The sequence below is a fragment of the Fusarium venenatum genome, assembly GCF_020744135.1.
Source record: "Fusarium venenatum strain MPI-CAGE-CH-0201 chromosome Unknown EDB82scaffold_3, whole genome shotgun sequence".
Taxonomy (NCBI): Eukaryota; Fungi; Ascomycota; class Sordariomycetes; order Hypocreales; family Nectriaceae; genus Fusarium; species Fusarium venenatum.
Genome location: NW_027072131.1, coordinates 6,401,175 through 6,423,463, shown reverse-complemented (window position 1 = coordinate 6,423,463; position 22,289 = coordinate 6,401,175). Strand labels below are relative to the sequence as shown.

General features: G+C 48.5%; 9 protein-coding genes across 9 annotated transcripts; 5 read left to right on the top strand and 4 right to left on the bottom strand.

Annotated features, from left to right (window-relative positions):
* Positions 1-537: 537 nt before the first annotated feature.
* Positions 538-2,834, bottom strand: EDB82DRAFT_270755 (uncharacterized protein). Its single transcript, XM_025728616.2, has 2 exons — positions 1,854-2,834; positions 538-1,804 (listed from the first exon to the last, which is right to left on the bottom strand). The coding sequence occupies exons 1-2, from the start codon at positions 2,677-2,679 to the stop codon at positions 723-725; spliced, it is 1,908 nt and encodes a 635-aa protein (XP_025582965.2). The 5' UTR covers positions 2,680-2,834; the 3' UTR covers positions 538-722.
* A 55-nt stretch (positions 2,835-2,889) lies between these two features.
* On the bottom strand, positions 2,890-4,931 carry EDB82DRAFT_270723 (uncharacterized protein). The gene is made up of 2 exons (XM_025728615.2): positions 4,296-4,931; positions 2,890-4,249 (listed from the first exon to the last, which is right to left on the bottom strand). The coding sequence occupies exons 1-2, from the start codon at positions 4,783-4,785 to the stop codon at positions 3,015-3,017; spliced, it is 1,725 nt and encodes a 574-aa protein (XP_025582964.1). The 5' UTR covers positions 4,786-4,931; the 3' UTR covers positions 2,890-3,014.
* A 1,812-nt stretch (positions 4,932-6,743) lies between these two features.
* Positions 6,744-8,215, top strand: EDB82DRAFT_527885 (uncharacterized protein; the record flags this gene model as incomplete). The annotated part of the gene is made up of 2 exons (XM_025728614.1): positions 6,744-7,628; positions 7,682-8,215. 2 exons carry the CDS (start codon positions 6,744-6,746, stop codon positions 8,213-8,215), a joined length of 1,419 nt encoding a protein of 472 aa, XP_025582963.1.
* Positions 8,216-8,324: 109 nt separating this feature from the next.
* EDB82DRAFT_509279 (uncharacterized protein) lies at positions 8,325-9,520 on the top strand. Its single transcript, XM_025728613.2, has one exon. It carries the CDS (start codon positions 8,651-8,653, stop codon positions 9,362-9,364), a length of 714 nt encoding a protein of 237 aa, XP_025582962.1. The 5' UTR covers positions 8,325-8,650; the 3' UTR covers positions 9,365-9,520.
* Positions 9,521-9,536: 16 nt separating this feature from the next.
* On the bottom strand, positions 9,537-11,825 carry EDB82DRAFT_270676 (uncharacterized protein). The gene is made up of 3 exons (XM_025728612.2): positions 10,638-11,825; positions 10,139-10,585; positions 9,537-10,087 (listed from the first exon to the last, which is right to left on the bottom strand). The coding sequence occupies exons 1-3, from the start codon at positions 11,667-11,669 to the stop codon at positions 9,710-9,712; spliced, it is 1,857 nt and encodes a 618-aa protein (XP_025582961.1). The 5' UTR covers positions 11,670-11,825; the 3' UTR covers positions 9,537-9,709.
* Positions 11,826-13,130: 1,305 nt separating this feature from the next.
* EDB82DRAFT_559677 (Glyoxalase/Bleomycin resistance protein/Dihydroxybiphenyl dioxygenase) lies at positions 13,131-14,522 on the top strand (the record flags this gene model as incomplete). The annotated part of the gene is made up of 5 exons (XM_025728610.2): positions 13,131-13,183; positions 13,240-13,268; positions 13,357-13,793; positions 13,844-14,126; positions 14,173-14,522. 5 exons carry the CDS (start codon positions 13,131-13,133, stop codon positions 14,346-14,348), a joined length of 978 nt encoding a protein of 325 aa, XP_025582960.1. The 3' UTR covers positions 14,349-14,522.
* Positions 14,523-14,751: 229 nt separating this feature from the next.
* On the top strand, positions 14,752-17,027 carry EDB82DRAFT_509271 (D-isomer specific 2-hydroxyacid dehydrogenase). The gene has a single exon (XM_025728609.2). It carries the CDS (start codon positions 15,177-15,179, stop codon positions 16,884-16,886), a length of 1,710 nt encoding a protein of 569 aa, XP_025582959.1. The 5' UTR covers positions 14,752-15,176; the 3' UTR covers positions 16,887-17,027.
* A 333-nt stretch (positions 17,028-17,360) lies between these two features.
* EDB82DRAFT_509267 (uncharacterized protein) lies at positions 17,361-19,815 on the top strand. Its single transcript, XM_065608813.1, has 4 exons — positions 17,361-17,969; positions 18,020-18,246; positions 18,293-18,962; positions 19,008-19,815. Exons 1-4 carry the CDS (start codon positions 17,752-17,754, stop codon positions 19,627-19,629), a joined length of 1,737 nt encoding a protein of 578 aa, XP_065464191.1. The 5' UTR covers positions 17,361-17,751; the 3' UTR covers positions 19,630-19,815.
* EDB82DRAFT_509266 (uncharacterized protein) lies at positions 19,816-21,213 on the bottom strand. Its single transcript, XM_025728606.2, has 3 exons — positions 20,918-21,213; positions 20,761-20,869; positions 19,816-20,714 (listed from the first exon to the last, which is right to left on the bottom strand). The coding sequence occupies exons 1-3, from the start codon at positions 21,113-21,115 to the stop codon at positions 19,876-19,878; spliced, it is 1,146 nt and encodes a 381-aa protein (XP_025582956.2). The 5' UTR covers positions 21,116-21,213; the 3' UTR covers positions 19,816-19,875.
* Between the last annotated feature and the right edge of the window lie 1,076 nt (positions 21,214-22,289).

The following is a 22,289-nucleotide window of genomic DNA, read 5'->3' as shown; positions in this document are numbered from 1 at the left end:
CGCAAATGCCTAGGTGTATCGGTTTGCCTTGGTGCACCACTCGTCTATAGCCCCCGAACTAGAGACTTTGTCTTAACCGTGCACCCCTTCCACTTCCTCATCGGTTATCTCAATTCTATTCGGCCAGAGATTCACCGTCGATTGCTAGTACTCTCCCCCATCTCCGCTAGTCACAGAAAGGATCAGCTCGCTAGGGTTTTACGCTCTTAGACACCTACCCCTTCTTTACCTTCCCCTCCATCTACAGACCAGCACCTCTCGAGCGACAGGCGACGACGACAGGCGACGGCGCCAGTGGGACGAGGATCAACAAAGGGGGAAGCAGCGCCGGGGTTTCTGGTTGGGAAGGGTGTCTCAAGGGTGTTTACATGTACCTTTTTGAATCTATACTATCCTCAACAAATTTCAACACCACGACGCTCACAGCTTCAATCACTGACTTAGCTTTAGCGGTAGCTAAGAAGCATCAGAGACGAAATACATTATTAGCCTTATGAAAGTTTAGGCTCACTCTTCTAAAAGATATAGGTATGCAAGGCGCAGTAAAAGCCTCTGTGACGTCGTGGAGCAATTCCCCTAAAGTTGCACGCTAAAGATCAGACAGCATATGGTATGTGAGTAAACTAAATAACACGCACAAGAAGTTTCAAGTTCACTACGGCAAAGTATCGCTTAGGTATAGAGTTCAGTCCAAATTTCCAGGATGTAGGTAGGCACATGCTTCAATATCCAAAGTCCTCCCACACAACCTTCTCCCCATGCAGCCACTCCTCAAGCGCAGTCAGCAACGCAGGAGCCGTGCATAGGAAGAAGCGGGCATTCTGGCCCTTGAAGCTTTCGACGTCGTTCGCGCTTATTCGTCGCTTCACAATCCGTGTACCAGCCTTCTCCGCTTCGTCCAACAAACTCTCCTTGTCCTTGTTTGGTTGTCCTGTGACGAAGAGAGTAGTCGACTTTGCAAGTCCAGGAATACGAGATAACGTGTCGCTCGCAAGGGGTAAGTCTTCGTAACGCAGAGTCCAGAGGAGTGTGAATGGCACGTTATGCTTTAGAATGACTGGTGCTTGCGCGAGGACAGGTGTGATACCGACACCTGCCGCGATGAAGATCGATTTAGGACCCTGCGGCTCCAGAGGGATGCGGAAGCCCTCTTCGCCGCCGAAGCCAATAACTGGTACTTCAAGCGACACACGTGGGTTGTGTTTTCTTAGAAAGTTTGTCACTGGCCCATGTCGTCTTGTCGTAATCTGTAACTCTTTGCTGTTCTCTGGTGGACTTGAAACAGTAAATGTTCGCACAAAGTCATCATTGATGCTCTGGGGATCATGATCTGCCATGTGGCTGTAGCCATTCGATAACTCCGGTTCAAAGTCCAACGTGATGTACTGCCCGGCGTGCCAGTTTGTTATAGGCTGTCGGGAGGATAGCTCAAAGGTGAACCGATCGATCGAGGATGTGATAATTTCCCGATCTTTCAGAGTTGCCGTTACAGAGTTTGAGTTCTCAGCAACAAGATGCGCATCATTTTCTGAAAGAAGGTGGCGAATGGGCGGGTTGTAAGGAGAGTATTCGCCCAGGGAGCCTCGAAAGGGAAGCCCAGACTTGACGAACTTGGCAGAGGAAACTGATATCTTGACAGCCAGTTTTGTCCTTGCAAGCAAAGAAGAAGCTTCTTCGCCTATAAGCACAGATGCGGTACCAGTAAGGTAGAGAATATTGGCATTGTTGTAATCAGGGATTGCAACACCAACTCGGGGGTTAACTTTGAAGTTACCCAATGTCTGGTATAATCTGTTTCCCGAAACTGAGAATTTGTTAGCTCATGTTGTAGACAAATGCGTGAACTTACTTACACTCTGGATATATAAGCTCGACCCCATCTTCTTCATTCTTGATAACTCGTATGAAACCGGGACTTCCTCCACGATGATTGGTATCCATGGTATTTCCATTTGTGCTCGACAAGAATAACATATCCGCTGCTGCAACTATATCTAAAGCGTCTTGAGGCAAGGGAAGCTTTTCGGAAATGAGCTCTGGCTCCATGATATGGGGTACGATATCCTTCTTGTTGAGGTACTTGGGACAATTGCCCAGACTCTCAGTCACGGCCATGGCTAGCTGGACAGTCTTGCCTTCATCGACAGTAGCACCAGCAACCATCTTCCCTGCTAATTTGACACGATCTCTTGTTTCAAGGTCTATAGCCAACCCAGACATTGCCTTTTCATCGCCGTCGTTGGGCCTGTTGATGGCACCTTGCTTTACGCCTTCTTCATTGATACCATCCCAAAGAGCTCTGAAGACAGGATCATAACGTGTATCAACCGAGCTGTTCAATGCGAGAACGTCTTGAGCGACTGGTCTTGCAAAACCACGTTCTCCACCCCAGATAGTGGTCCACGGGCGGCCCTTGTCATCCAGAGTCCCCAAAGCGACCAAGGGAGAATGCATCACCCGCATCCCATAACGGTCTGCCAAACCAGGAAACGTGGGGTTCTCCAGCTTGGGAACCTTCAGTTGCTCGTGCATGGCAATTTCGCCTTCGTGCCAGTCTGTTGTCGCAGAAGGCATATTGAAGAAGTTTCCGTAAGATTGAAGTAATTGACTTGAGAATTCGTATTGCAAACCATGAGCAAGGTTGACGTTGATGAGGTTTAAGAACCAGAACTTAGCCATGTCGCCTTATTCAAACATGGACTTAGTCAGTTATCCGTCATCGTAATGCCGTCTGTTCCGAGTTTTAGTTTGGCTTGTTGACAAATCATCAGCGCTGTCTCCTAAAGGGCGTAGCTGATTACGTGCTGCGGTAGGATATGGCATATATGCAGATGCAGATACAGTTAGTTCCAGTACCCCAATGTGTCAGCACAGCAGTCAAGATTTTGGGGATTTTGTAAATACGACGATGTATCATTTCTATTCAGTTATATTACATAACGAAGCCACCTATTAACATCGACGCGCTTCGTAAGTCATTATTAATTTCAGCATATTCTTACATAGTCGGCCTTTCACCAACCATATCTTCCTCGCTGCGATTCAACATCATAGTTATAAGGAGGGGCCCTATCCGGTCTAGCGCTTGCTGAACGGGGCGGCATAGGGTTGGTCAAGTTTCTACGAGGAGGCTCTCGTTGAGGCATCGGTCCTGTAGCACTACGGACGGGAGGGTTGAACTGACGCTGCATCGCAGGTCCATTCTGCTGGGAAGTTACAGAGGCCGCAGTGCTAGTGCGTCCTCCGGGGTTGTAAGCTTGATATCCTCTCGAGCTAGGAGGAGGTGCTTGTGACGGTGCAAATGAACCCATGGGTTGTGTAAAAGTATCCATCGGACGAGCACTGGGTGCGCGTGCTGGTGGGGGGTAGAAAGGCGCATTATTAGGATGCATGGGGCCGGGGCTTTCTGTGTATCGACCTGACATGAATTGCATTGGATCTGCCATTGGTTGGCTTGTCGGGTACTGGCCATGATTCCCTTGCGAGTTCATGGTATCCGTCCGTGAAAGAGGCTGCTCTCCATAGTTAAGAGGAGGGACTTCAGGCACAGGGGATGCAAGTCGGCCATAACCAGCCCCAGACCTAGAAGTGGCCCGAGATGCAAAGCTTGCGATAGATGCCGTGGTGCCTTGTCTGGTCGGCATAGTCACTTGTGGAACCGGAGGAACGTCTGTACCGCCTGGTGTTCCTGGACGTGAAGTATAAGGTGGCAGAGTCGTCGTGGTGTCGTTGCGGTTGAGCATAGGATGTTGACCCATCTTTTCGACTGGGCCTACGTTTGGCAAGGTCGGAAGAGTTGCAGCGCGTTCAAGATTGAATTTCTCACCGGCCTTCTTACTAGCCTTGATCTCAGCTTTCATTCGGTTGGTTTCCTCTCTAGCCAGAGCTTTGTTGACCGTCTTGGTGACAATCTTCATCAGTGTCTTGGTAACCTTTCGTTCACAGTAACCAGAAAGACCGCCATCGGCAGCAGGGATCCAATGGTATAGGAAAAAGACCCAGAAAAGAACGGCGGCCAAAAGAAACAGGGCGGAGAAAACCCAAATAACGACAGTGAAGCACATGCCGGAGAGAATCACAGCCTGTTGGTAGTCTTCTTCGGCCAAAATCTTGATCTTCTCGAAGAATCCGGTAATAGAGTCGCCAACATTGTCGGCGGTTGGAGTCAATTGTGCCTCATACACTGACTTGAGTGTAAAGGCATTGAGAACTTGACGAGGGCCTGAGCAGATGATCACACGGATCCAAGCTAGGAAAATCAGTAAAAAGCATCGTGACTTATGAGGCAGACTTACCTTGGAAGTTAAAGTATGTAAAGAGAGCGATATATTGTGCGCCCTCCTTACTTTTGGTAAGCTCAGCAAAGACTAGGAACCTCCTCCACCCCTGGGAACCAAGACGAATCGATTCCCAACGAACAGCTAAACTGTCAAGGTAAGATTCTGCTATATTGCCCCGTCGAATGACTCGAAAGGCACGGACACCCTCATAGGCCAGGTTGACAAATGAAAGAATGATACAGATGGAGAAGATCCATTTTGAGACATCAAAAGAAATGGCAGGGTCAATCTTTGAAGACCAACGATCGAAAATGAGCAGGTTGACAGCAGTGAAGCTGTCGACGGCGTAGACAGCAACTGAGACAAAAAGCATGAGCCAGAGGTAGATATAAGCGAAGACGGTACCACATCCTGGACTCTTGAAGTCGCAGAGATTGATGTATTCCCATTTTTGATCAGCAATCCCCACGACCTCCTTCTTTCGATTTCCCCAGCAGCATCCCATGGTGAAGTAAAGATTGACTAGCCTCGAGACCGTTTCGAAAAGAGAAGTAACTGATGGGTATCAAGTTGAAATGTGAAAAGCTGTCGTGATCCTTCGCCAGCGAAGGTCGAGTCTGCTACTGTCGAAAAGTAGTAAAAACAAAAACGTGAGAGCATATAAAATGAAAATAAGCGATGGTGATGAAGTTGTGCTGCAACCGGTGCGCAAAAGAGTTCTTAGTGAAAAGTCGACCACATGTCGAAAGTAATATCGTAGATAAAGTCGGTAGATCGGTGCGTGATACCTCCCAATATTCAAAGAAAGTATCGCAAAGACAATGAATGTGGTTGTTTGATAGATTGCTTGCTTCTCAATGGGCAGAGAACAGAGACAATAGAAGGTGAGGATATAGGTGGATCGCTCTTATTGGTGGTTCGAATGACGAAATATTGTTTGAGATTTGGGATGAATGGAATGAAAGAATGACGAAAACAGAAAACAGCTTCCAAGACTGTAACAATAATAGCTATAGCTACGCAATAACAAATCAACGATAATACCAAGAAAAGGCTGGATAATGAATGGGAAAGAGTCTGGAACTGAAAGAGACGGGAATTGGGAATGGGAGGTTTCAAATGAGAGTGGGAGCACAGGGAAGGGACCAACCAGAAGAGTACCTTCCAAAGTCGAATCGCATTATGATCCAGCATGAAGTAAAACATGGGAGGAGCGGGGGGTTAATCTTCTTTGGTGCAACCCTCTGCTCTTTCCTCAACTCACCTACCTAAGACGGATTGTCGTCTATTCATTTAGTGGCGCGATTTAACTGCAGGTACTAAAACGTCCGCATTATCCTTGAGGTTTCAAGACGATGCAGCCAATGATTGGCTTTCACGAGAAGGGTCGCGTTGAAAGGCCGCTGTCAAAAAGACTTCAGTGGTCTTGCTCGAATGAAAAAAGTCTGGGCATTGCCGCTGGCATTTGTTCATTTCTTTTGTTTTAGTGGCTGATTGTTCTCTCTCCTCCAACCGCCAACCGGAATCCAAAAGGTCAAACAAGACTTCCCATCCAATCAGCGTAATTAACCGCCCAACCTCAGCGGCAATAACACTGGATGATAATAATAACAAATATCGAATACTCATGTCCTGTCAGTACCTGTACAATCACAGCACGCGACTGCGACCGCGACTCGCCCGACTCACCATTTCCATTATGATTGAAACTTGGGTCGGTGCTCCTAGTTTCAGAAGTGGTTGCATTACAACGAATCGTCACTTGATTAAGTGAAACATGCTAATGATCGGGTTGCCTCCCCTCGCGTCAATCAATGCCGCAAACACCGAGAATTTGATGCCGGAACCGGTCGTGGTCTTGGCGCTAAGGGTCGTCGAGAATTATAGAAATCGACGTGCAAATCTTCATTTCCCATGGCCCAGCACATGAACCACGAAGCGAGTCGCCTTGCCGATCAACCTGCCTTGCTGCAACGTCCCTCGGCTGTGTTTCTTCGCCATGGTGGTATGACCACAAAATAATCAATTGCTGTCTATGCTCAACAGATCGCAAGAAATAATGGCAAATAGCAGCAAGCCATAGTGCGCTGAGCTTTCACTGTGACGTTACACGGATAGGACCCTCTCTTTGTTCGAAACAATCTACAAACAACGTCCAAGCGGCAATTTGCAGGAACCCAAATGCCCTTAGGCTATCTTCACAAAGTTGTGGGGAGGGTAGTCATTACGTTCTTTGTTCAGGTGGGAGGAATAGGATCACTCTCAACCAGGACAAAGAATTGAGGCACCAACAGTATTGGTGCCTCTTCAGTATGTGGCTGAGAAAAGTTCTTTGTTCACTGTCTAAAAGAATGAGAGAGATAATTCATGAAAAGGACAACACTTCCCTCAGAAAATGCTATAGAATTAGCAGCCGTTGGCCATCTTGTTATCCAAGTAGACATTGTCGGATTCACCATCACCATGCAGTCCAAAGAGTCAGCCAGCATTGGAGTCCAGCCTGTACTTCGTCACAACCACCCAGACGAAGAGGAGGAGGAAGAGCCTGTATTTGAAATCCTCAGGAAAACCGAGAATAATGTCTGGATCGTCACCAGACAGGGAGATCCTCGAAAAGAGCAGTATCTTGCCAGTCGTAGCCCTCTCGGGGTTCGACTACGTGGTGCTATCAACATTGCACAACATCGCCAGGAAGCCGGCGCACTGAAGACTCTACTCTCGATCCACAACCAAGCCCACACAATCCGTCAGATTTTAAACCATGAGAATCTGATTTCGATCGCTGGCGTCATACAGTATCAAGTCTTCACCAAACAACAAGTCTCTGACTCTGGAAGGAGTGATGTACAGCTTCTCGTCTGGGATTTTGCTGATGCTGGCAATCTCAGCGCCTTATTTCGCCATTATCCCGTCGAGGACTCTTCCTTCTACCTTCCCGAATCTCTCTGCTGGCACGTCCTCCGTTCTATGATTCGTGCGGTAACTTGGCTCCATGATGGGAAACGACTCGTGTACGAGCATCTAAGCGGCGATCCAGAAAGCATTATAAAGCTTGAATGGGAAGCCGTTAACACAGACTGGTTCTCGATCTTGCACCGTGTTATCGAGCCCAAAAACATCTGGTTCCAGCATCCACGCGGCGCTGAGACCTATGGCCAGTGCAAACTGGGCGATTTCAGCACAGCTGCTGTCACATGCCACGCTGTTGATGGCCGTAATGGCAACAAGACTAATGATTCGTCCGACGGCTCATATGGAATAGCACTGGCTACACGACAAGGACTCCAGGCACTGGAAACAGCTCGCGAAGCATTGGAGGGCGATATGAATTTGGCCGTAATGGAAGTGGTACGAATCCTACGCAGCAAAGAGGCATACCAACCTACTAACATATGCTTCAGGGAGATCGCCCGTATACACTTAGAGACGAAATTTGGTCGATAGGTGCCACAGTACTCACCATGATGACAGGGCAAGCACCTTCACACTACTGCGAGCAATGCGGGTGTTGTCATGTTCGGTTTTGCGAAAGCGGCGGGTGCCTTGAGAAGAAAGCTGCTGCAAAAGGATGTGATTGTCTGTATGGAGGCTGCGAGCACATACCTGAGAGTGATGAATGCGAAGACTCCATCAGTCACTGGCCTGATTGTCCTCCTCGGCATCATTGCTCGGAAGTCCCTATCAACATTGATTCGTTGATTGCGCGGGCCCGGTACTCCAAAATGCTACGCACTCTCGTCAGAGAATTGCTCAACTTTGATCCCAATGGACCCCAAAGGAAGAGTGTTCGATTATTCCGAATGTGGCCCTATGCCAATGCTATTGAAAGAGCGTACAGGGAGTGGAAGACGGAGACCAAAGAGGGCAAAGACTACATCGACATTGATGATGATATGGCTAGGAGAGTGCTTTTCGGAGACGAGGAAGAAGAATGAGTGGTCTAATTGAGTATCCAAGCCCATAGTCTTGTATTGCCTGTCTTTTAACCGAATATACTTGCTTTTGCCATAGTGATGATTTGAGACTTGGGCATCCACTAAGCAGCCAATGATCTTACACGACCGTCTGTCAATCCTTAGAACCAATAAAGTCGAATCCGTCACAAGCTCCCCACTTCGAGCCCCGCCATATTGACAAGGCTTGAACCCAGATGAACCTGGCCTGGACCTAAGCCGTTTCCCCATTTCACTTCAATTCCAACTGAACTCACTCGACGGCCGTCAAAGCTTCGACTCGACACAACAAAGCAGGTCACCTGCCCACTTCAGACGAGCTTCACCCTACGGTTGATTCTCTGAACCACAGCTCCATCATTCATCGTCTTGGAGCAACACGATTCAACAAAACCTCTTATCAACTGTTCAATCGTCATGTCCATCTCCCACCCAACGCCTCCTCTCCTCCTCACGAAGCGCCTAACGGCCTTCCTCAACGCGAATCGAACACCTCAGCTCCCCACGCTTCTCCTCACGAGCCCCCACGGCAAGCTCCTCGCTCATGCGAGCCCGCACCCCGTCGCTTCACTTCGAACGCACGCTACCGTCGCCGCCTCCCTCCTAGCCATACACTCTACTTCCGCGCCTGCGCTCGCCGCGTCGTTGCCTGGTTCACGCACGCCTGATCCCATCGGCAGCTCGCCGCCCGAAGAGGAGGATCTAGATGAAGAGACAGATCACTTGTCGCAGAGCCAGCAACTCGATTCACACAAGTCAGGCAAGGGAAGAGGCATCAAGCCAGCTACTGTCACAGTGCAGCTCACAAGCGGGACTGTTGTTATATGTAGATTGAAATGTGGCCTTCTCTTCGTTTGCGTGGGGCCTGCGAACCCGGATGCTCTAGAACATGGCATGCCTAACCTGCATGATCTTCATGTTTCTGCTGGCGATGCGTCGCATGTTGGCAGTCCAGATGGCGCAGATAGCGTTTTGAGTACCGGTGCGCAGACAACAGCTAGTCTTGAGAGCACTACGGGTTCTGCCGCTGCAGTAGCTGCTCTTCGTCGCCATGCTGCTGAGTTGGCGCGTTGGCTTGACGACAAGCTGGGCACGCTTACCGTTCCAGAGGAGGGTGTAGGTGTGGAATGAGGGCAGCGCATTTGGTAATAGCGATTTGGCATAGATGGCGTTGGGTTTTATTTGTCTGAGGGATATGAAATGGCTTTGAGGGCATCGCTCTATTTTTAGGCGTTGGGGATCGTCTACAGAGAGCATATACAATGGGAGGCATTGTTGATACGTAGTATTTTTTTCCTTTGCTCATACGAGAATAATAATAAAAAACAAGGCCGCTGTGAAAGGCAAAATACTTTATAATCCCATACCAGTACGTTTGGTCAAAACTCCGTAACATAACGCCTCGATATGCTTTTCTGTCCCATAGTCCAAAAATTCCAAAAACTGCAAAGTTTGCAGGAGCAAAGACTCGGCAAACTATTCGATGCTCATGCGCATAAGACCATCGTGGGTATCAACCATTCCCTGAAAACCGACCCTTCCTTTGTTGTTGTTAAGTCGACCAGCTGCAGAGCTGCTTCCAGACAGGTTTCCTGGTGTGCTGCCAGACTCACTTGGAGCACTGCTACCTGCCTTGTCGCCACCATTACTTCCAGGGCGAGAACCCCAAGACATGCCGTCTCGCTGGAGTGGGCTTTGCGTGACGGGTGAATTATGAACACTCATACCGGGGCTGACGGCTCGACGTTTGAAGCTAACGGGATCGAAGTCATCGTCACCACGGCGGCGTTTACTATTGATCTTTCGGGTAATTTCTGCAGCGCTAGGTGGTTGATTGACACCATTCTGCGGGGCCTGAGTGGTTAGAACGTTGTTGTTGTCATGGCCGAACAAGGGTGCACTTACAGTAGCTCCACCAACTGACGGTGAGTCCATCGCCACGTCCTCACTGATACCTGAGGATGATCCTCGTGGAAGGAAAGCAGCAGGAGGCGGTGTGGTTCTGACACCACCAGTGCCGCTTGGCTCAGGAAATGCATCCCAGAATGGCTTGCCCTTTGAGTTCTTGATAGCATGTTGCTTAAAGCTGCTAGAAAGGCCCATGGATATATCGCCCATAATGTCATCTTCTGGAACATCGCTCAGGCCTTCTTGCTGAGTCAATGTAGGCGAAGAAGGGGCCGTAATTGGCTGTGTTGATTCCGCTGTCTGTTGGGATATTCTAGGCTCCAGCTCCATGTCGCAATCGCGAACTTGTTTGACAACTTCGGCCTCTCGACGAAACTCGGATTCGGCGGGGGTGCTCTCCTCCATAAGCGCAGCTCGGATCCGTGCAAATGTTTTTGTTTTGGGCTTGGTTGTGTTAGTCGTATGTTTGTAGTGTTAATTAGTATAAGTGACTTACCAAGAGATTACCTCGCCTTGTTACAACTCTCCGAATAACATTGCGCTGACCATCTCCAATCCCATCCACATCGCCCATTGCTCGTGCCTCATCGGAGTCTGCACCAGAAATGTGCAATTGATTAGCTTGCCAGCTGATGCTCTCGCGCCGAGCCCGTGAAGAATTGGCTGGTGGTGATTTTGATAAAGATGAGCCACTAAACCCCAGTCCCAAAGGCCCACGAGCCTTCTTCTTAGATTGTTTGCGGGGTCGTTGTCGCTGTTGGAAGCTCATGAGGCTACTCATGGCAGGGGATCCAAAGGTCCCACCAGACCCTGGAGGGCCAAGGGCTGGACCAATCTTATTGACTTGCGGAGTTGTTACGTAGCTCTCGTCCATATCCTCATCCATCAGCTCGTCGTCATCAGAGCTACTGGACGAATCGGAACCAACCGCCTGACTCCCAAGCGAGCTGCTGATGTGCATCTTTTCCTGGTTGCCCATAACAGACCATAAGGATGTAGACATTTGCTCTGGTCCTGCATAGTGACTTCGTCGGCTCGGTATGTTCATCGCCCTGCCACTGGCGGTGGGTGACGAGTCTGGGGACGATTCGGCAAGAGTTGAGTGGTGTAGACTGGTGGCAGCCCGAGAAAAGTCAAGACCGCGGGAGCGACGTGGAAGTATATTCGTGGGAGATGCGTATATTTGAGAGTGATCGAGTTTAGGTGATAAAGGAGCAGGCTTGACGTATGAATTCGGCGGTGGTGGGGTAAAATCTCGTGGCGGCATTTGTATTGTGAACCCGCGATTCGAGAAGTTGGGACGACGCGGCGTCACGGGTTGAGGAGTTGGGATACTGGTGTCGTCTTTTGATGTCCGGCGAGATTCGTCGACGATGCGCGGTGAAGGAGAAAGTCGAGAAGGGGTTCCTCCCCCATCGGACATGGACCGTGTTTTCGTCAGGGGCGATCGAGGGTGGCCAGGACCTGTCTGGTCATCTTTAATGTCGTCCATGACTGCAGCATCGAATTCATTTCGGAAGCGATCCATGACGGTTAAAGCGGATGAGGTAGCTGTTTCGTGTCGATAGAATGGTTGGTGAATGATATTGCCGGCCCTGATCGCGGGTTTGATCAAGGCGCAATAGGTTTATTGGCAGGTGTATATATCATGGCATCACAGGCTCTTGAGTTCAGTGAATGTTTGTTGCAACAAGTTGGAATGAAGGGATACAAGGTGAGAGAACGCGAGGTATTGCGCCGAGTGGGCGGTTACAGCAGCATAGTAAATAGAAACCGATCTCTTTTAGGTTTGGCCGCTAACTTAGTCCCACATTCAGTTCAATCCAAGGACGGCCCCGCAATTAGTTGGATGTAATGAGCGTCAGCAATGAAACATTAAATCGATCTCGGCAGTTTATCCTGGGTAAAGATACGATTGCAGAGATTACTTGTGTATAAAGATTTCCCATGCACTTAGATATGTGATGTATATGCAGTATTTTGCAAGGGTCAAACATGTCAATTGCAATCCCTGTCACACGGATTGAAGAATCATGCCCGTTGTATAAATGGTTGCAGAGGTAGATCCCAGCCTCAGGGTATCAGAAAAATTGACCGCTGGAAGAATAAGAGACAAGATTAGTAGGTCACTTTATGCCCCTTGGGATATAGTTCTTAGACTACTTATTTTTATACCCCAAGACTTATGAGGCTATTTTTTCTACTACCCAGTAACCCAGGCCAAGACTGCAACTTACATGTGCATGACGATATAGGACAATCAGCCTATCATGATGATTTTGATGAGGCTGTGTAAGTTAGTAATTAGCACAGGCAGACAAAACTATGAGAGTGACTCCCGTAGTGAAGTATATTGGCGGAAGGGAGCAACACACGGAACTATCATTGTGTAGTCAAACAGAGCAAGCAAACCTAACTTCGAACCAGACTTTGGAACAGAAGCGCCATGTACGATTAAGAAGTTAATAGATTCGAGTTAAAGTATCACCATCCTGACAAGTCCTGTCTCAATTGTTGACTACGGACGACGCTGCGTACTAAATACCCTGCTCTTACCCTACATTCATTATGATAAAATCGTGAACTAATTACGTTGGATACCTAGTATATAAATCTTTACAGTATATTATAGGACACACTTTAGATATAAAATGTCGTACAGTTTACTCTTAAAGACGAATTTGTGACGTGGTTGACCTCTCAATATCCTTTCACTCTCATAAGACAATAAGGCATTGACGTCAGACTTCAAAGTGGGGTTAAGCGGAGGCTCATCATCAATTTCTGCAACATTACAACAGAGACATATTTCATCAAGACTCATAATTCAACTGACCAGATCATCAGATTCATAATCAACTGACTCTGTAAACTTCAATCAATGAGCTTTGCAAGAGCAGCACAACGCATCAAGTCCATTCAAAACTTCCTCACCCGACCAACTGTTCCACCTATTTCTGCTTCCACTGGACAATCCAGATCAATCACAATGGCTTCCACCGGCAGTTCTGACGTTAACAAGTATAAATTCAATCATTCTATGTGAGTGTAGATCCTCAAACTGTCATCAGATAAAGCATGTGAACTGACCAGACTAGGATTCGAGTCAAGGACCCTAAGGCATCCGGTACGTTGTAGACACCCTGATGTCCACACTGACAGGGCAATCGAGCCTCACTCTATTCTCATCTTGGCACCCACTGACACTAATGCAGCTAAATTCTACGAGTTCCTGGGAATGAGCCTTGTCAAGAAGCTCGAATTCCCCGATAACAAGTTCGATCTTTACTTCTTTGGCTACGACTCGCCTAATGCCCTGTCTCACAACAAGAGCGCTTTTGACAGACAGGGTCTCATCGAGTTGACTCACAACTATGGAACTGAGAACGACCCTGAATACAAGGTGAACAACGGTAACCAGGAGCCTCACCGTGGTTTCGGTCACACCTGTATCGCGGTCGACAACATCCAGGCCGCCTGCCAGCGAATTGAGGATGCTGGTTACAAATTTCAAAAGAAGCTCACCGATGGCCGCATGCGAAATATTGCGTTCGTCCTTGACCCTGATGGTTACTGGGTCGAGGTCGTCGCCCGAAACGACTACAAGGAGACTGAGAATGTAAAGGAGACCGATATTTCGACTTACACCATGGTTCGTTACCCCTCGATATGGCATTGTGTAAACTGCAGCTAACGAGATAGAACCACACAATGCTTCGTGTCAAGGATGCTGAAAAGTCCCTGAAGTACTACCAAGAAGTCCTTGGCATGTCTCGACTCCGCACCCTGGAGAACCCTGAGGCTGGCTTCAACCTCTACTTCCTTGGCTACCCTGGCGACCACCCTTTCCCCGAGGGCAAGGACGACAATGCCATCACTCAACGAGAAGGCCTCCTTGAGTTGACTTGGAACTACGGCACAGAGAAGGAAGAGAACTTCAAGTACCACGACGGTAACAGCGAGCCACAGGGCTTTGGTCACATCTGTAAGGATCTCCATATAAGCGAGTATGGATAAAGCTAACTAGACAGGTGTCTCGGTGGATAACCTTGAAGCTGCCTGCAAGCGTTTTGAGGATATGAACGTCAGCTGGAAGAAGAGACTTACAGACGGACGCATGAAGAATGTTGCCTTCTTGTTGGACCCTGATGGTTACTGGATTGAGATTGTCCAGAACGAGAAATTTTCTGGAAAGGAGAACTTTTAAATGCTCAACTATGGCCATGCCAAACTCAAGCGATTGTTTATAACAATGATCGAGAGAACAAGAATCAAATTATCGTAAACTGGGCGTCAAAGCTCCGTACATTGGCAATCGTGTTCGAGAATAAGTGAGATCAGCCAACTAAGCTTATACAGCAACACGGAAGTACAAAGTCTCAGACATGCATCTCCGAGCAAGCCTTCAGAAACCAATGGGCTTTATTGTCCGGCACAACCGGCAGCAATCCAGCTTGTGGCACGGACATACAAAGCAAAAACACATGCAATGCATCTGTTGAATTACCCCACGACGAGCTGCGTGTGGCTTGCAGTAGCTAAACCTGGAGAAAATGAGGGGTTGCATCCATGTTAAGAACATTGATGGTTACTCTTGTTTGCCCCGTCATACTTTTCTCCAAGTTACTTTTCACCATGCAGCAATTCTGACCTCTCATTGTATGGCTACACCACAGTACCTTGAGGGCTGTGCACTCAGACAGAAAGCACCCCCGCGTCAGAGATCACTGTTCCGTGGGATGGTTGCATATGAGATACGGCTTCTGCATTTGAATTCCTGACCGTTCTTATTAAGGAGTTTTACTTCGAGAAACGATGATCAAGGGCTGAGTTACACTCCTGGGATTGGAGGATCATGAGCGGGTGGCTGTTATCTGTCTTGTAGAAGGACAAACAAAGATTGCACCAAAAAAGAGAGAACGTCATTCAGTCTCTGGTTTTGCAGTACTTATACTAGGCCGCGTGCCCTTTCATCTTAGGTTTCTTGGGATACACACTGTCTTTGCAAGTACTCTTATATATCACTTTGCTCACCATGTCTCCTTCAGCTACTTTAGAAGCACCGTCCAGTGGACAGTCAAACCGGTTTCAGATTCTCGTACCCGAAAAGGTATCTCCGGATGGATTGGCTTTACTCACTCCTCACTTTGACGTCGACGTACGTAAAGGCTTATCACCTACGGAGCTCGTCAACTTAATTCCCAATTACCATGGCCTTATTGTACGGTCCGAAACTCAAGTCACCGCCGAGGTAGTGCAGGCTGGACGGAAACTCAGAGTGGTTGCCCGGGCTGGTGTTGGAGTAGACAACATCGATGTCCCTGCCGCAAGTGCTCAGGGTGTCATTGTTGTAAACTCTCCCTCTGGCAACATCCTCGCCGCAGCAGAACACACAATTGCGCTCCTCCTTTCCACCGCTCGCAATGTGGGACAGGCAGATAGCAGCGTGAAAGAAAGTCGATGGGAACGAAGCAAGCTCGTGGGTGTCGAGGTCGGTCGCAAAACGCTCGGCATCATCGGTCTAGGCAAGGTCGGGCTGAACGTTGCTCGTATGGCCAAAGGTTTGGGCATGATTGTCAAGGCAGTTGACCCCTATGCGAGCGCAGATATGGCTCGTCAAACTGGCGTAGAGCTGGTTTCTGGCTTGGAAGACTTGCTCCCTGTGGCTGACTTCTTGACCATCCACACACCTCTGCTTGCTACGACGCTGGACCTGGTTAGTGAAGCAGAGTTCAAGAAGATGAAGAAGACAGCACGCGTGCTCAACGTTGCCCGCGGTGGAGTCTATAACGAAGAAGCTTTGATCAAGGCTTTGGACGAGGGATGGATTGCAGGAGCAGGCATTGATGTCTGGTCTTCAGAACCACTGGTCGCAGGTTCAGCAGCAGCCAGACTCAGCAAGCATCCCAAGGTAGTAGCAACACCTCACTTGGGAGCGTCGACAATTGAAGCCCAGGAGAATGTTTCCATGGATGTCTGCAAACAGGTCCTGGAGATCCTCCAAGGAGGTCTCCCTACCAGTGCAGTCAATGCCCCAATCATCATGCCAGAAGAGTATCGCAAACTGCAGCCTTCGGTACAGCTCGTTGAAAAGATGGGTCGCCTATACACAGAACACTTTGTGCGTAGTAGAGGAGGTATGCTGGGAGGTCGACGATTTGAGCTCATCTACCACGGAGATCTGGCTAGTATGCCCAACACCAAGCCGTTGTTTGCTGCCCTTATCAAGGGGCTCGTATCAACGTTCAGCGACTCGCATATCAACATGGTCAACGCAGCGCTTATTGCAAAGGAGAAAGGCATTGTCATCAGCGAGACTCGTGCGGGCGATTCTCCATCAACATATTCTAACCTGGTGACACTACGGTCATACAAAGCCGGTGGCAACAGTAGCGAACAAGTAATTGAAGGCTATGCGAGCGACGAACGAGTCTTTATCTCTAAGCTGGACCGATTCAACGGTGTATTTACACCAGAGGGAACCCTCATCATCCTACACAACTACGATGAGCCTGGAAAGATCGGAGGAGTGGGGATGGTGCTTGGCAAGCATGGTATCAATATCAAATTCATGCAGGTGGCCAGTCTGGATCCTGAAGCAACCAAGGGAGCTGATACACCGCCTGACCCGAATGGAAACGAGGCCCTGATGATTTTGGGCGTGCTCGGGCCGGTGAGTGATGAAGTTTTGGAGGGATTGAATAACTCTGAGGGTGTGCTTGATGTAAGTCTGGTCAAACTATGAGTTTTGAGTGCCTCCGCAGAGTAAGCTCTATACCGAAAGGTCATCGATTGCCTGGTCGATAGAAGTAGCAGTAGTAGACAAAGAATTAAACGTCTTGATGAAAACAAACAGTCCCAAATAAATCAATATAAACCTTTTTACGGTGATTCTGATGATTTACTTGTGAATGACTTCATCCGGCCTTAGCCAGACATACTAAGGGCAACTCATTGTAACTAAGCAAACGCCTCTTTTTTAGCTTCTGCAACGTCAAAGATTTAGTGGAGTGGCCTGTGCTTTGGTGAACGCATTCGGGGACCTGGACCTAGTCTAGGGACACTGCTGACCAATAGAATATGGCTAATTCTTCCCTGGCAGCTCCCTGCGTCATCAGTACGATGCCCCATAATTGCAGGTAGCTTCAGGCCAGGCCAGGGCCATGATCCATGGATGAGGCAGGTAAATTTGAGCTTGTTCGTCCCACTTCTTTCGCCTCGTCGCTTTAACTCTCGATCAAACTTCGTCTCTGGCTGCGAAGAGGTAGGGATTTTGGTTGCTATCAAGACGAAAAAGACAAATTCTTCAATTGACCAAACAAACCCTTTTGTTCATCTTTAGCTTCAAAATCACTATTCGACCCTCGACATTGACTTCCTCAGCACCCCTGTCTCAGCCACATTCCGGTTATTATCGTGCAAGGCTCCTATGCCAAGATCGATTGCCCGTCCCTAGTCATCTGCTGTTCTGTCGGAAATTGATTACCTGCTGTGAACGCGTACTATATCTCTATTCTCGACACACGACTCTCGCTTCCCGCTTCGCCTCTGGGTGACGAGATCTATCATCGATACGCGCGCACGACTCTCGAGTCAATCATACTGTCATCATGGCACACGCTCCGAGATATAATATGGGCTCAATACGGCCGGCTGTCATTGGCATGGGTCGAGTTTTTGGCGCCAGCTTAACAGCTGTGTCCGCCTTTCCAATCGACACCAAAGGCCATCATGAAGAGGAGGGCGAGGGTACCAGCCTTTGGGTCCTCGCCGTCGCCTCGATGGTTTTGGTTCTTCTCGGTGGTGCTTTTGCTGGATTGACAATTGCGCAAGTTGCATCCCTCTTTGCGACAAGCGACGCTTGCTGACTATTTACAGGTTGATGGGACAAGACAGTATTTACCTCCAGGTTTTATCCGGCGACCCTGCGGAATCGCAGTCTAAGAACGCGAACCGTGTGCTCAAGTTGTTAAACCGTGGAAAGCATTGGGTTCTTGTCACCCTGCTGTTGTCAAACGTTATCGTCAACGAGTCGCTTCCCGTTGTGCTAGATAGAACTCTCGGCGGAGGTGTTGCCGCTGTCGTTGGCAGTACCGTTCTCATCGGTATGATTGCAATTATATCTAACTTGGGCGCTGCTAATTGTTATAGTCATCTTTGGTGAAATTGTTCCCCAGTCCATCTGTGTTCGATTCGGTCTACCTATCGGTGGGTACATGTCAACACCGGTCCTCCTCCTCATGTACATAACCGCTCCCATCTCCTGGCCCATTGCGAAACTTCTCGACTGGATTCTGGGCGAGGACCACGGCACCCTGTACAAGAAGAGTGGTCTCAAGACTCTTGTCACCCTCCACAAGTCTTTGGGAGAAATCTCCGAGCGACTGAACCAGGATGAGGTCACCATTATCACAGCCGTTTTGGACTTGAAGGACAAGCCCGTCGCTGAGGTCATGACACCCATTTCCGATGTCTACACTCTTGCCGAAGACCATATCCTCGATGAAGAGACCATGGACGATATTCTGTCTTCCGGATACTCGCGAATTCCCATCTACCGCTCTGGAAATCATCTGGACTTTGTCGGTATGCTTTTGGTCAAAACTCTTATCACCTACGACCCCGAGGATAGAATCCCAGTCCGTGACGTGCCTCTCGGTGCTATAGTTGAGACCCGACCAGAGACAAGTTGCTTGGACATTATCAACTTCTTCCAGGAGGGCAAGTCGCACATGGTTCTCGTATCCGAATTCCCCGGCTCAGACCATGGTGCCCTGGGTGTTGTTACTCTTGAAGACGTTATTGAGGAACTAATTGGAGAGTGAGTAAAGTCCTTGATTAATTGTGAACATTGCTAATTAAGCAGGGAAATTGTTGACGAATCCGATGTGTATGTTGATGTCCACAAGGCCATCCGACGCCTTACTCCTGCTCCTCGAGCCCGCCGAATCCACGCCGCCGCCACTGCCGCTTCTGTCATGGCCTCGAAGAAGGCTCCTGGTGATTCCATTCTGGTCGATATTGAGGACCATGATGCGCCTTCGAACCGTGATGCTGAGGCTGCGTCCTTCCACAGCAACTATGAAGGAGGATTCCACAACTCTGCGAGAACCGCAATCCACATGAAGCGCCGAACATCCGATGGTGGCATCGAAGGCACCCCCGTTGTTGTCAAGGCCAGCCTGGACGAAATGAGATCTAAGCTCCGCCTTGGACCTGCCAACCGAGCTGCCAACCCACGTAGCAATACACGCAGTCTCTTTAAGATCAAGCAAGGTCTCGGCGCTAACGGAACCCCTCCCTCTGACAGCTCAAGACCTCTGCCCCCTCGCGCACAATCTCACATGGGTTTTGTAAACCAAGGATCGCCGGCGAGAAATCAAGGACACGAACGAACACCGTTGCTGGGCGTAGGTGAGGATAATGAACATGCCGTGGAGGACGACGAGACTTATGATGGTGGCCGTAAGACTAATGGTACGCACTAAAGCGAGATTTATGTTATATGGATAATGGAATATGGGTGGCGGTTCAAGCACTGCTGCACTTATACCAGCGTACCCTGGTCTTACACGCAAACAAATAGGAATTGAGTCGCTATAAGCGGTGTTAATAATAGGCGTTTGATGTAGGAAATAAACGATAACAATGACAGTTATACACCATGAATATTGACCCAATTTGTGATGTGATTGTTGTTTTACATTTGCTTTTTACTGCGGCCATGTTACATATCAGTCATACCAGATGGCATTCATACCGAACCCAGGCTCTGGTGTCCTCACTCTTGCGACGCGCGCAAGGAACTCATCTTGCCAACGGTAAATCTCAAGCCAGCCCTCCTGATCGTCCGTGATGGCCACCCACTCATCGGTCCAGGGGCAAGGCGCAACCGCATTACTGTGACCACCGCTTGTTGGTGTAGGGTTGAGGCAGATTTGGCGCTCAATGGCTCCTGTGTCGGACAACTTGAAGGCGGCGACATAACCTGTCAGGTCAAACGAGTTTGCGCGGGAGGAGGCAAAGAGGTATTTGCCCGAAGACGAGAGAACGCAGACATCAGCGCGGTACTGTGTCCATCTATCGGGAATGCCAGGAGGGATCAGAGGGTAGTGTTTGTGAGTGTATACAGGGAGACGAGTGGCAGGGTCGATAACATATTCGCAGATACGGTTACCCTTTTCCATGAGGGCGTAGAGGTAGTTGCCTGTAGGGTGCATAGCTAGCCAGCGAGGGTGATCCTTTTCATCAGCACAATCTACGGATCCAACAAGCTCAAGCGTGGGATCGTCTTTGCTGCGACGGCGATGGGTCCAGAGCTTGTTGGCGCGAAGGTCGGCAGAGTAAAGATACTCCTCCTCGGGGTCAAAGACCATGCCATGGATGCCAGTGTTAGGCTGGTAGGGGTAGTTTTGAACGTTCTCCTTGAGAGCCTTTGTGGTGTTGTCGGTGGTGAAGACAGCGCCGTGGCCGGCGTGGTCGTAGAATGGATTGCAGTAGACTGAGTAAGGAGGCTTGTTGGCAGCCAGGAGGAAGATGGCGCGGGTATTGGTTGTCGCAAGAGAAGCATTGGCTAATAAATTTAGTAGCAGTCCATCAATTGATTATTTATAACATACGGTCGTGCTCCATTGGGTGAGAAACTTGGTGAGTTATTGAGGTTGGCGACTCAACTGCGAAACTGGACCACTTCTTCATGGCAGCGCCATATATGGCTTTTCTATCATGCTGTTCACAATGTCAGTCCAGTCTTTATATGAGTAGCAATTGACATACACTGAAAGTCATCCATGAGATAGGCTCATCTTGGGGAATCTCAGTCCTCTTGACAAGCTTGAGAGTAAGAGCCTCGTCATCAAAAGCAAAAGTGAAGATGGCTCCTGGAGGGGTCCAGGTGCCGACCATGAGATGGTGAACAGGCATTTTGGCAGCGATTGGAGTGGCTCTGAGCTTTGAGATGAGTGAAGGTCTCATATAATATCTCAGAGATATTTAACAATAATGTTTAAATGGTTATGACTACGGAAAAGAAGAGGAAAAGAATGTGAGACAGGCTTAAACATTTATCCCAGTGGAGGACCCCGCGGGATTAGAGCTTATGGGTAGTAGCCGCAGTCGTGGGTCTACAAGTCCGGGGACGGAAGATGGCTTCGGTAGTGTACGGCGGCAAATGCTACGTTGTAGATTGATGGGATCTAGTATCGGCATTGGGAACAATCTTTGATTTTAGGTAAGGGTATAAAAGAGTTCATACATTCCGATGTTTTTACTGCTTGAAATACGAACAAAAAAGAAATTTAAGATACTCTTCTAGGTAGGTTTCATGATGTTCATCATGGCACCTCTTTTGTTGCAGATTGTCTACCGGCCTGGACATCTCATGCCAGTACTCATGATGAAACAGTTTCATTAGTATTGGTCTCTGCCCAATATCTTATCCCTTCTATAGAGACATTCTGTTGTTTATTTTTCATCTCAAGTCCCGACTGTTTTGTGTTACATTGAACATGTTTACCGAGCAATATCAAACTTCTGTTATAGTGTTGGTTTATTCCCGTTGCCGTCCATCGCTAAGTACCCCGCATCACGCGCATCCAGTTACCTACCTATTCTATCCCTCTCTATCATTGTTACTCCGAGTCATAACCAGTCAGTACAATGTTTACTTTGCCGTGTCATGAGCAACCCGTCACCCGGAGAAAAAAGCTACCACGATGACATACATTTTTCTTCCGTCCAGTCAATATGGACTCGGAACATATGGGCCACTTGTAAAAGCTTGGACGATTTTTAGTCCATTAAAGGTAAACAACAAACAAGGATATACCCGGCTCTTGGACCACCTCGTCATCATTCAGCTTTGTACTCATGATGATGGATTATTAAGAGAGACGTCGAGTAACTTATTTATCGCATACGATTATCTGTGCACAGTAAACTAAATATAAGTCAAGACTTATTGAAAAATCAATTGAGCTAGGTAAAGACGTTGTTCTAGACTTATAAATTCTGCGTTGGAATCCAAGTTGGTTGATCAACCGTCCAGCTAAGACTTACTGGGTACTGTTTGCTGCGAATTGCCTTTTGGGACTTCATATTACAACGATTAATTTTGTGCACGAATTGATTACATGCTCAGAAAAAGAAA

What these genes read in the sequence shown, in the direction of transcription:
- EDB82DRAFT_270755 (XM_025728616.2), bottom strand. Translation starts at nt 2,679, where the DNA reads ATGGCTAAGTTCTGGTTCTTAAACCTCATCAACGTCAACCTTGCTCAT. An exon ending in CGAGCTTATATATCCAGAGT is followed by an intron (nt 1,805 to 1,853) that starts GTAAGTAAGTTC and finishes ACAAATTCTCAG; the next exon opens with TTTCGGGAAACAGATTATAC.
- EDB82DRAFT_270723 (XM_025728615.2), bottom strand. Translation starts at nt 4,785, where the DNA reads ATGGGATGCTGCTGGGGAAATCGAAAGAAGGAGGTCGTGGGGATTGCT. An exon ending in TACATACTTTAACTTCCAAG is followed by an intron (nt 4,250 to 4,295) that starts GTAAGTCTGCCT and finishes TGATTTTCCTAG; the next exon opens with CTTGGATCCGTGTGATCATC.
- EDB82DRAFT_509279 (XM_025728613.2), top strand. Translation starts at nt 8,651, where the DNA reads ATGTCCATCTCCCACCCAACGCCTCCTCTCCTCCTCACGAAGCGCCTA.
- EDB82DRAFT_270676 (XM_025728612.2), bottom strand. Translation starts at nt 11,669, where the DNA reads ATGGATCGCTTCCGAAATGAATTCGATGCTGCAGTCATGGACGACATT. An exon ending in CAAGGCGAGGTAATCTCTTG is followed by an intron (nt 10,586 to 10,637) that starts GTAAGTCACTTA and finishes AACACAACCAAG; the next exon opens with CCCAAAACAAAAACATTTGC. An exon ending in CGTCAGTTGGTGGAGCTACT is followed by an intron (nt 10,088 to 10,138) that starts GTAAGTGCACCC and finishes CTAACCACTCAG; the next exon opens with GCCCCGCAGAATGGTGTCAA.
- EDB82DRAFT_509271 (XM_025728609.2), top strand. Translation starts at nt 15,177, where the DNA reads ATGTCTCCTTCAGCTACTTTAGAAGCACCGTCCAGTGGACAGTCAAAC.
- EDB82DRAFT_509267 (XM_065608813.1), top strand. Translation starts at nt 17,752, where the DNA reads ATGGCACACGCTCCGAGATATAATATGGGCTCAATACGGCCGGCTGTC. An exon ending in TTTGCTGGATTGACAATTGC is followed by an intron (nt 17,970 to 18,019) that starts GCAAGTTGCATC and finishes GACTATTTACAG; the next exon opens with GTTGATGGGACAAGACAGTA. An exon ending in ATTGAGGAACTAATTGGAGA is followed by an intron (nt 18,963 to 19,007) that starts GTGAGTAAAGTC and finishes CTAATTAAGCAG; the next exon opens with GGAAATTGTTGACGAATCCG.
- EDB82DRAFT_509266 (XM_025728606.2), bottom strand. Translation starts at nt 21,115, where the DNA reads ATGAGACCTTCACTCATCTCAAAGCTCAGAGCCACTCCAATCGCTGCC. An exon ending in TCTCATGGATGACTTTCAGT is followed by an intron (nt 20,870 to 20,917) that starts GTATGTCAATTG and finishes CATTGTGAACAG; the next exon opens with CATGATAGAAAAGCCATATA. An exon ending in TCACCCAATGGAGCACGACC is followed by an intron (nt 20,715 to 20,760) that starts GTATGTTATAAA and finishes TAAATTTATTAG; the next exon opens with CCAATGCTTCTCTTGCGACA.